Raw genomic sequence first — 12,085 nt, 5'->3', positions numbered from 1 at the left:
GATCCATGCATAGACCATGGACAGCAAACTCTAACCCTACCAAGTGTCACAGCACACAGCATAATCTTCCTGTTCTTAGCTGACAGGAGCGGTCTTCTGCTTTTCTAACCTATTTGCCTCAAGGTTTGACATGTTGTGCATTCAGAGATGCTCTTCTGCATACCTTGGGTCTAAAAACTGATCATTTAAGCTACTTTTTTATAATCCTATCAACTCAAAGAACACTAGGCATTCTCCTCTGACCTCTGGCATCAAGGCATCATCCAATAGTGGACACCTTCTCTTTGTTAGGCCATTTTCTGTAAACCCTATAGATGGTTATGCAGGAAAATCCCAGTATTTCAGTAGTTTGAAACACTGAAACAAACCTATCTGGCACCAACCATTGCACACGCTAAGCCATTAAAACCACCCTTCTTCCCCATTCTTATGCTCAGTTTAGAGTCCACCAGGTCTTCTAGACGATGTTTGCAAGTCTCAAAGTGTTAAACTACTGCCATGTGATTAGCTGAGCAGATAAGTTACATCTGTTCAACTGCTCACTAAGTGTCCAGTGAATGTAAATGACCTGGCATAGCTTTCCACTATCTGTGACACAGCAGCTACAGTATAAGTATCAGAGAAGTTCAAGGTAGGAAACATTTTTAGGATCAAAAATATCACAGTGGAACACAACAATATACAATTGAGGTCCAAAGGCCTCAGTCACTTGAAAGTTAAAAATAAACAGAATAAAAATAAAACATTTCACTTTTAATAGTTTTATTTTCAAATTATGTGCAAGGTGAATTTCACAGTTGAGCTCAACAACCACTATAACCTGAAACCCAAAAAAACCAAAAAAAACCAACAGAAAAATAAATGGATTAAAAAGACACAATGGAATAGCACCCATAGGTGATGCATGAAGATGACCAGAACGAGCTGTGTTTGGCCGCACAGGGCAGCCAACTCTTAGGAGAAAGCAGGTTTTATAGCTTTGTGTATTACATGACTGGTGTTTGAAATATGTTGTAACAATGCAGTTACTTCAACTGTAATGCTTAGTTTCAGTGAGATGTTCCAAAGATACTACTGTACTACGAGGTGGAGGGGGGCAAATCAAAATATATCACTCGTGCGGGTAATTTTTTTTTCCCCCTCAACAGAACAGGATTACTCTATTATAACTAAACAGATAATTATGTAAAGAAAAAACAAAACAGCCACTAGAGACAACAAAAAGAAATCACATCTATTTTTCAAGTTATAAAAGAAACTGAAGATAACTTTAAAAAACTGTGCAAGTACAGCAAATCTATAGTACAGTATATTACACATAACAAAAACAACTTAAATACAGTACTGGGTATCAGTAGAAATCCTGAGAGTTCTCCGTTCCTGGTTCGCAAATGGCTGTCTGTGGACAGTCGAGTGAAGCCCAGACCCACTCTGACCCTTTTTCGTGGGAAACATTGTTCAAGCTGGGTTGACTAGAAATCAGGTTAAAGTCAGTCAACAGTGAATCTTCTCTCGGAGAAGTTAATTATATCCTCAAGTCCTTAATGAATGCGACTTTTCCTGTATTAAATGCCAATGTAAATCTCTTAAGATGATTGCTATATGGTTGCTAAAATGTTTTCACTTAATAGGAGGGCACTCCTTGCTTAGATAAAATACACAAGAAATGTGTAGTGCAATGATGAAACAGGAACCTGCGTGAGGAAACTGACGGCACTAAAAATGTCACACTTTGACAGCAAACGCCCTCCAGTGGTGGCGTTCTTCTGTACAAGATTGTCAAAAAAAAAAAAAAACAGAAAAAAGCACCAGCGCCAAAAGTTTGTATCCTCTGTGATGACGTGTAAAGACGGATTCATAGCTTTACGAGGGTGCTTCGTAAAGTTTGCAGTTAAGGACCGCTGAAGTGGCGAATTATTCAGTGCAACGCTGAGTAAGACTTTTCAGATATTCTTCATCAGGAGGAACAGTTTTTGATTCTGATGCCCCTTTTTTTCTAGCTGCAGGCACATTGGCATCACAAAAGATCTCCACGAAAAATCCGCATCACTTCAGCCAACAGCCAAACAATCGTTATGGGTACTACTGATCTTCGCTAGCAGAGACGAGCACACAAAACAATTAATGCACTTTTAATAAGGTAATACAATGTAATATAGCCTAATCACAGTTCCAAGATTTATTGCTACCACAAAATCCGTTTCCAACTTCCACGACAACTATAGTAAGACCTCAAATGCTCTTTTGGCATTACGAGGAAGGCTATTGGAACCCTTTTTTTCAAGCGTTTAATAACCCGGTGTCAAAGAACAAACTCAGAGCTCAAACTCAGAGCAAACACTTGTTTATATCAACACAACGGCCTGAAATGTCCCTTTGCTCCTAATCAAAAATCTCTGAAGTTTCTGAGGTAAACCTGTTGGTCTGAATGAGCCACTTAGTGTTGCAACAAATTTGACTCCGTCCTTGTTTCTCCAATGTGGAGAGTGAATATTCTAACATTTCACTTAATGGATGCCAACTCAAAGCAGGAAAAAAAAAAAAGTCTGGAAGCCGCACATAGTGTATGTTTGACACACTGACACCTGTGGAGGAAGAGTGGGCAATAAAAAGTTACCATTTAACTTTCAACCTTTAAAAACACTAATGTCAATCACAAGCACACTTCAAATTAAAACTTGCATATGAAATAAACTGAAGAGAGGCATAAACGCAGAACAGGAAAAAAATCCACACAAACCTCAGAGCCAGCAATCTACTAATGACCTAAGGTACTCATCTTACCCGTATGAATATATCGTTTATATGACTATTTGTATATTTCTATATCTATATAGAGTTTCACTTTATGCTGACACATAGCATCCATATCTCCAGAGGCAACACCCTCAGTTCCATGCTTATCATTTGTAAAAATTCATACACACATTAATCAGCCACAACAGTAAAACCATTTACAGATAGCACTAATACAACCCAATCCACAGAGGCCCCACCCTGCAACTCAGGGGTTTTAACGTTGTGGCTGACTGGTGTATTTATGCACCTAACACAAAAATAGAACAACATGGCTCGACAACAAGCAAAAAAAAAAAAAAAATAGTATAATTGCACTTATGAGTCATTGTACGGTTTTGTTAAACAAGCCTCAGTGTGGGTAGTTGGTGCTTTCTTGAAGAAAAAAAAAATACTGCAATCTTTAAAAGCACCCCCATTTTGATCATTTTAAACCAGAAGTTGAACAACTTAAGACTTAACCAAAAATGGTGCATGTGGTGCAAACCCAAGGTAACACCAGGCACAAGGCAGGCAGGACCACACTATCCCCCCTCTGCCTCAGAGATGGGGTCCACAAAATTCAAATACCTCAAAGCACTTTCTGGAGACACTGTGGATAAAGTTTGGCCACCACGCATTCAAAATGGCGGCCCAAATCCCAGAGGCGATCGGGTGTCTCATAGACTTTGGTCCATACATCTGCCTCATCGTCATACTGGTAAAGGGAGTTCTTCCTGCTAGTGCGAAACACATGCTCCTCCACCATGACTTGTGTAGCTCGTACAAACAGGTGTAGCTTGCCTTGCAGCAGCATGGCCTTGATATACGGGCTTGTGGCTTGGTCAAAGGGTAGATCTTTCTTGCGGCTCCATGTGTTCTTCTCAATGTCGTAGACCTCCACAGTAAAAGTACGCTGGTGGTTTCTGCAGATCCCAGCTATGTAGTAGATGCAGTTTTTATACAAGGCAGCCAGACCCTGACTCCGAGGGACACTCATTGGCGCCAGATGACTCCAATAGTCCTTACGGGGATCATAGCAGAAGAAATATTCACCTGTGCGAAACAAAGAGACAGAGTTATGATCAGATGCATTTAAATGGTTTTCATATGCAGTATGTCTGTTGTATTAATATCACTTTATTTACATATTTTGTACAGATAAAAACAAACAAACAAAAAAAACATAATTGCATAAGTTCCCCTGAGCACAGAAAGACTCACCTTGGAGGACGTAGATACGGTCTTTGTACTCTACAGCACTGTGAAACTCCATGGCCACTGGCATTGGACTGACTGCAGTCCAACAGTTGTCTCTGGCATCATAGCACTCTACTGATTTTAGTGCATTTCGCCCATCACCTTCATAAACACGGCCTCCCAGTGCATACAGCTTCCCGCAGCAGTGCACAAGCCTGCATCCAATTCGGGCTCTCAGAAGAGGTGCACGTGGAAGCCATCGGTTGCCTGCATGCTCGTACTGCCAGAAGTCACTCTCTGCTCGATGGTCTATGGACACCTCGCTGTTACTCGGACGGTACCCACCAGCAATGTAGATGTCATTTTCTGGGGACACCAAGATGCCAACCTCCCGGAGATCATTAGGTGGTTTGCAGAGTTTGAACACCCTTCCTGTCGCCGTGTCCAGACAAGGCACCGTCTGCTTCTTACCTGAGTGTTTATGAGCAGCATCAAAGCAGATGACCATCTCAGAAGCAGTCATACCCAGGCGCTGTGGACAACCATTTGTGCCAGTGAGGCGAGCTTTGGCCTCAGCAGAGTCTGTTGAAAGGGAGAGGGCGCAAGCAAAGGGGGGAGGTATCCGATTGAGAAAGGCCTCATCCAGCAAGGGCAGACGGATACACTGGGAAAAAACCTCAGCTAGATGAGTTTCACGGCCAGACAGATCATGCTCTAGCCAGCGGACAATGCTCTCATAGACATGCTCTTCCTTTTCCACATTGAGGTCATCATTATTCAAAATGCTGACCAACTGCTCCTTGGTCATCTGGAGGAACTCTTGCTCCCGTGATACACACAAGAACTAAAACAAAAGAAGTTTTAGAGTTTCAGTTCAGACATTACAAAGTTCGGTGTCAATGTTGTTGACTGCCACTGTTCCAACAAAAATAAGACATTTGCCAAAAGCAGGAACTGTGTCACATTAAGTCTTTAAGCTCTTGATGAAGACCTGAAAGACTATAAAACAGTACTCTAAATTATTTATCAATTCCCCTGGCCACTAAACAAGGAATACATAAAAGTAGAAAAAGCCATAAACACAAAAAAGAAATAAAAAAAATTATATCAGTCGTCTACCAAATTATCATTACATATTAGTACCAACCAAGAAATTTAACACTCAGTACATCCTTAGTTTTTTGGCAGCCAAATGTCCTGGTCATAAAGAAAGCAGAACTACAAAAGTAGATACCACAACATGTCTAAAAATTGTGGTATAAAATAGCTGAAGGCATTCATTACATCACAGTCCAAAAGTAACGGTTAATAACCAATTTAGGCTTATGTTCAACTGACCTTCTTGCGGATATAATCCTGTGAGCGTTCCCTCAGTTCCTGGTGCCCATATGCATCAGCAAACATAAAGACTCCTATACAGTTCTGAGGGTCAAGTCGGCTGATCATGAACTGGGCACACTGGTCCTGCAGAGCAGGAATCTGGAAAATGCTGGCTGCAGTGAATAGGGCCTGGACATTAGACTCAGAGAGCGAGACCCTGGATGTGTAGGCATAATCTAGGACAAGGTGCATGGATTCAGATTCCACGCCAACAATTCGAACCTCACGCTGACTGCTCTCTGTAAGGCCACTGGTGAACATGGACCTAGAGGAACATTTGAAAAAACACAAATTATTTTATGATTATTATAAATTCTCATCTTAAAAACTGAGAAAGTTTATCAGAAAATCGTATTTTCTAGACAACCTCTAGTCAAAATGACAGTGAAACCAAGAAAGAAAGCAACTAATAAATATTTGTAAACAAACACGTACAAATGAAGGACATAGGCACATATGCAGTGCTTAATTTCCTACCTAAAATATGGGCTGATTGCAGCAAGAACATTTCTGTGGCATGAGAAAGTCTTGCCATGGTCCACTTCTACAACGATGTCTGTGAGCTGTGCTTCATCGTACAAGGCTTTGAGCTGCTGCAGGATGTTACAAGCATGAACAGCATCTACCCCATTGTAGTTGGTGATTGGAAGCGTCCCATTTTGTACTTGTAACAGCTTCCCTACCTCTGAACAAGAGCAGAAACAGAAAAAAATATTATTATCATCTCACTTTAATTTTTTCTGTCAACTCTAAACACATGTATAACTGACATGAAAACACAAAATGCTTCATGTATATACCAAAGAGCCCCAAAAATTAAGGAAATGCTGCAGAAAAAAAAAACTGCCTCACAGACACTCTAGATATGCAAGCTCTAGTTTGCTACAAACAAATATCACATGCAGTATGCCAACAAAATATACTGTAAGAGAAGAATAAAGACAGTGCACGAGGTATGAGTATTTAAAGCACTTTAATCTCAGTATCTTTAGTTGTTTTGACGAATGCAAAGTGTCAATTTTGAGAATGAATCAGAAAAGAAAAAAAAACCCAGATCCCTTTGACTGAGTTAGCATAAGACATAGGTCAGGTCAGGTCCTGAGGATGTCTAATGACAGGTACCTGAGGTTACCTGGGGACACAAGATCAGGAGAGTTGTAAACAGGTTGCAAAACCACACATAATCACATAATAATGATAATTACTAAATTCTTTAAACAGTAATACAGCGTACATAGTCAACAGTGCTCTGGTTTAAACACTCATTTATGTAGAAAGATTTTTTAAATTAAAAATTAATAGATTATTACAGAAGAAAGGACTTAAATATGATGTTAACATACCTGACAATAGCAGCCACAGCTTCTGATCTGGAGCTACCAATTCTTCTGAAGTTTTTGTTTAGCTGCCAGTGTAGAGCTCTGTACCATTTGCCTATTCAGTTTATACAATGTGCATTTTTAATACTTAACTGCTATATAGTCATTTGGAAGAGCATCAATACCAACAGTACCGTCTTCAGCCCATCCAGCTGACACACAATTTTACAAACCAGCTGCAGACAAGCAGCCATGCTTCCCTCATTAGCGGCTGAACACATGAAAAACGCGAGTATGTCTGTGGTCTGGAGGTATTATAAAGTTGATGACAACAACATTGCCATTGTGAGATATGTAAACTTGGAAAAGCGACCCACTTCAGTACTGGAAAGAACATGCTAATCAGCTTCCCAGTATCGACCCAGTTGCAACCCAGTATCTCATGCCCCCTTTAGCTCTGTGGACAGTGAGAGCCTTTTTAGTGCCGTTGCAAACGTCCTTGATGAGAACAGAAACAGGCTCAAACCTGACAAGGTAGAGATATTAGTTTTCATTAAGAGAAACATACTATATTTTCTGCGAAACTTACTACTGTGATGACAGTAAGAGTTAGGAGTGCAGTTCCTAAAAGCACATTACTGGCTTTGCAAACACTGTGGATCTTTTATTTTTTTATTTGTTTACATGCCTGCCGGATATTTTAAGTTGAGGTGCTATTTGTTTTTATATTAGACTTTTTTTTAATATTTACTGTGCACTAAAGTCCATAAGTGAAGAATTTATTTTATTTATTACTTGATTGTTCAAGCTACCTCACAAAAGTGCTGTGTTTGTTAACAGAGCTGTTAAATGTTAAAATAAGGTGAATTAAATAAAAAAATGAGGAACATCCAGGATCTGTTTGTTCGCTCTTCTTTATTCTTTTTTTTTATGTATTATAGAAGTATCGGATCGGGACTCGGTATAGGTAGACACTTAAAATCAAATGACTCGGACTCTGACTCTATGGCAAAAAAACATGATCGGGACATCCCTAACATGAACAGTAGTTTAATCTTCACAACACTGAACATCTCTTAAGATAAATGTTAAGAGGTAATTTAAGTTCCCATCAGCAACATCAAAGTATTAAACATTTATCATGAATATTAACCTTGTAGCCACACACATCACCACTAACTATTAGCATTTACATAAGAAAGGCACTAGCTGTGCGTTAAGTTATCATTAAGGTAATGGCTAGCCAATATGACTAATAATAAAAAGATAACATTAATGTAGCAGGTAAGCAGCAAATGTAATCAGTCCTGCTCATGTGTAATGTTATAATAGGCAGTGTTAGTTAAAGGTGTCTATGTAAAGTGTATATAGGCAGTGTGAAGTGTTTGAACTGTTTCTGCAGCTAGACAGCAACAGCAGCAGTTAGAACCTAGCAGACTAACTCTACTTGATCAGCAACAAAAATATAGTGCCAAGTCAAAAGAAGCAAAGCACAATTTCAGACAATCTTAAAATATCTGTCATATTTTATTGTGGGGTTTTTGCACTAAGTTCAATAATATAGAAACAGTGTTATCATTGATGTTACAGTTTGTATTGTTGTCAGTTTTTTCATTTCATTTTCTTTCTCCACTGGCATTGAAGATGGGATTTTCTTAGACAGTGCTATTGAGTTTGAATTTCTAGTATCATAACTACTCTATAAAGCACACAGCCTCTAACCCACTGCCTAAGAGATTTCAAAATATCTGAATTTCCTTAGTGTTAGAGCTGGGCGATAGAACGATAACGATATGTATCGCAATATAACTTTTACTCGATAGAGAAATTAAGCTATCGCGATAGACCTCGCCGCTCTTGTCCTCAAAAAAAAAAAAAAAAAAGGTCAGCCAATCCAAATTAAGTAGCGCAGAGCCGAACCAATCACAGCCGCAGCGTCACGTCGCGTGACTTGTTACGTACAGCACAAGTGCCAAGCCCCACATGTGTATTTGTTTGGGAAGCAGCCAGCGGGTAATGGAGGAAATGAGTGTGCCGACTAGAAAAATCAACCGAGCATGACCGAAGAGAAAACAGATGATGGTTCCAACGCCGGAGAGATTGTCAAACAAGTCTGGAAATACAATAAACTGGTGCATGCGTCACACTGTGCGCCACGTTATTGTTTCGGTGAAATAAATTTCTACAATACTGTTACTGTTAATTCTACTCTCTGCAGTGTTTAAATGCTTACATATACACACAGTTACTGTCCGTCCACACATACGACTCTGTTCTGCTTCTATGCCCCAGCTTTGTTTACTTTTTCCCACCGAGGCTTCTAGACTTCTGATTGGCCAACATTTCTGCACGGTTAGGAATCTAGCGCCACCTGCTGCTTTGGCATGTTCATAGCAGCGTTTTCCTTCATTTCTGCTTTTATGTGTGGACGGGATTATTTTTTAAAACGAAAACGGAAAATCTCCGTTTTCAAAAATACCAGTGTACGTGTGGACGTAGCCTCAGTCTCTGACTGGAAGCGCTAATTCATCATTCGGCTTTTGTCAGACTAAAGTAACTGTTAAAACTGTTTGAAAAGCTCAGCTATACAACAAGGAGAGATTGAGAATTTCCTTTTAGTTCTCAGTTTATTTGATATTGACAAAAGTTAGTCAGTTTTGTCTGTTCTTCTGTAAAACAAACTAAGATTTATTTTTAGAATTAATATTTTGTTTCTAAGTGGAATTGACAATTTAGTCTGTTTTGTTTGTTCTATTTTGAAACTTAAACGCTTTAGTGGCTGCCTTTTGTGTAGTTTGCAATATTTGCCTTTATTTATCTGAAAAAGTCTCATGTTCCTTAAGTACATCTACCCTGTTGAACTTATTATGGGAAATAAATATTTAAATAAAAACAAGCTGCTGATTATTTCACATTTTACTTGTGAGCAACGGCACATTTAAATCTTACAAATATAGTTATTTGGCTTATATCATGATAGATATCGTTATCGCCTGAAATGAAAAAAAACAAACATATCGTGATATGAAAAAATCTCATATCGCCCAGCTCTACTTAGTGTAGATGACTAGAGTGTAAATACAAGAGTTTCTGTGATCTTACTCAATCCCTATGTTTCACAAACTTTTAAGCAACACTTACTTGGAGATTATTTTAGACATTGTAGGTAAATATTGTTACTTTTCTAACATAAAAATCTTCAAAAGAAATACAAAACCTTCTAATTATTTTATATTATAAAGCAATTTCCAGCTGCTCCCTTGTCACAGGGGGCCACCAAAGTGGGTAGCTTCACATGTTTCTAAGCTGGATGCCCTTCCGGCCCCCAAGGGGATTTATGCCTCCTTCTGGGATTAAACTGAGGATCTTTTACTTGTGCTATGATATACATGATATGATATACAGTTTTATTTTGGATTTTAAAGACATTCAAATATATAAGGAAATAAACTCAAATGACAAAGAAATGTGCATTACATGAAATAAAAATTAATCAAAGCCCAAACTGGAGTACAAAGAAGTATGCACATGCTTATGCGTACCCCATGTTCAACACTGCCAATTTAGCAGGATCATCATTGTGGTACCCTCATATACATGCATACACTTGACCCACATTCATATTAGCATAAATATGAACCAATACATCTTTATACAAACATTAATTACATATTATTTAAAAAAAAAAAAAAAGTCAACTGAATAAAGCTTGAACATTGCAGTTGTTCCATAAATGAAAATACAAAAAACAGCAAAACTGAGGGATAGTTTTTGTTAGGTAAATCTCTAAACCACTATACTATGGAGCCACACATTCTTTTTATAGTGTAATAACATAAATAAAGTGTGGAGTGTGTGAAAACCTGATGACCAAATTTTAAGGATGTATGCCACCTGGATTAAAGGTCCAGATATAATGACTGATACAGCTGTATAAATATAACTATTTCCTGCGCTATATTTGCTTGTTTCTAAACTTGTACCGAGAGATTGTTCCCTTTCTCTTATACTGAATGAAAGCAGCAGGACAATACATGAGCCTAGAAACTCGTGAGTACAGCAGTGCTGCCCTTATAAGCGTACACAAAGTGAACGTCTTTCTTATCACATGTGTTATATCAAGTTATAAAAGTGGCACACCAACTTTATGACTGCTGTAAAGCTTCACTTTGACTTATACGGTATACAAACTTACAACAAATGTCTCGGGTTGTGCAATGCTGACAGGACAAAGACTCTCGGTGGGTAAATAGAAAACTACTATCACACCAGGTGGTAGCTAGCTTGCTAACATCTCTCATCGCTGCCCTGTGCCTGCAGTAACGGTCTGGTTAGCTAATAAGACTGAAAACAAACTTGAAGAATAGACACTAATGAAGAGCGACGCTGTACACAACTTCGCCTGAATGCTTGTGTTTCATAAAATACAGTAATGCTCGCGGTTGGCTTAGCTAGTTGAGGAGCAAGCTTAACTTTTAGCAGACAGCTAGACACCAAGCTAATGCTAGCAAAGCTTTCTTTGACACAACATTGCGAGATATAAATGGCGACAAAAATCTGAAGTGTTTTAAGTGTTGACGTCTTCATCTTATAGAAGCATAAGAGTGTGTAGCGCAATGTCTAGTGTATTCGTTTGATGACTATAGCCATTACTACAACTTGTCTAACCTTTGTCTCTTGTCATAAACAAGTGTTTACACAGTCAGCTGTGGCAGCGAGCTAACCGGCCGAAAGTTAGCCACACAGCTAACGTTAGCTACATAGCCGGGCTAACGACAGCCAACAGTTTTGAGGAGTCGTTTAGAACCTGACCTTATTTAATGAAACTGCAACATGTCAAGACCCCTTCGTTTAATCTGTAAAGCTACGCCTGGTGAACACATAAACTTACATATTCTAACTTTAAAAAGCAATATTTAAGTACACAAAACAATGAAGATTTTGCTAACCTCCACTGGCAGCCATTCTCTCCAGTCTGTCTCAGAGCAGACCGACAGAAACGTCAAATGAGTGCAGAGCGGAGCCCCGGAAACAAGGAACAGCCAATCGCAAGAGGAGAACGGATCTCAGAGCCAATCATTTTCCTTTTTTCTGAAATAGGAAAAAGTTAATACTGCATGGATAAATTACACACAGGGCACTCGGTTAGAGCCAACCAAAAGAAGTCAAATCAGCAGTATCTAAACAGGTGCATCCAAAGCAGAGGTTGTTTTCATATATTGGTGGGAACAGTGGAGGTAGACATAAGTTCACCTGCAGGCAAAAGGCTAACTGCACATGGGGATAAACACATTACAGTAGCGTCTTAACCCTCCTCTCGTGTTAGGGTCGGCACCGACCCATTTTAAATTTCAAATGCATAAAAAAATCACATACATTTGCTTATTGTATCAAGGCTTTTTGACTTTGTC

The 12,085-nt window shown here is 39.0% G+C and overlaps 1 protein-coding gene across 1 annotated transcript; it reads right to left on the bottom strand.

The window, feature by feature from the left end:
* Positions 1-1,229: 1,229 nt before the first annotated feature.
* kbtbd8 (kelch repeat and BTB (POZ) domain containing 8) lies at positions 1,230-11,730 on the bottom strand. Its single transcript, XM_026168667.1, has 5 exons — positions 11,624-11,730; positions 5,833-6,040; positions 5,314-5,620; positions 4,000-4,819; positions 1,230-3,831 (listed from the first exon to the last, which is right to left on the bottom strand). The coding sequence occupies exons 1-5, from the start codon at positions 11,637-11,639 to the stop codon at positions 3,368-3,370; spliced, it is 1,815 nt and encodes a 604-aa protein (XP_026024452.1). The 5' UTR covers positions 11,640-11,730; the 3' UTR covers positions 1,230-3,367.
* Between the last annotated feature and the right edge of the window lie 355 nt (positions 11,731-12,085).

This window comes from Astatotilapia calliptera, chromosome 5 (genome assembly GCF_900246225.1).
Source record: "Astatotilapia calliptera chromosome 5, fAstCal1.2, whole genome shotgun sequence".
Taxonomy (NCBI): domain Eukaryota; kingdom Metazoa; phylum Chordata; class Actinopteri; order Cichliformes; family Cichlidae; genus Astatotilapia; species Astatotilapia calliptera.
Note: the sequence above shows the minus strand (reverse complement) of the source record. Positions and strands in the feature narration are given on the sequence as shown.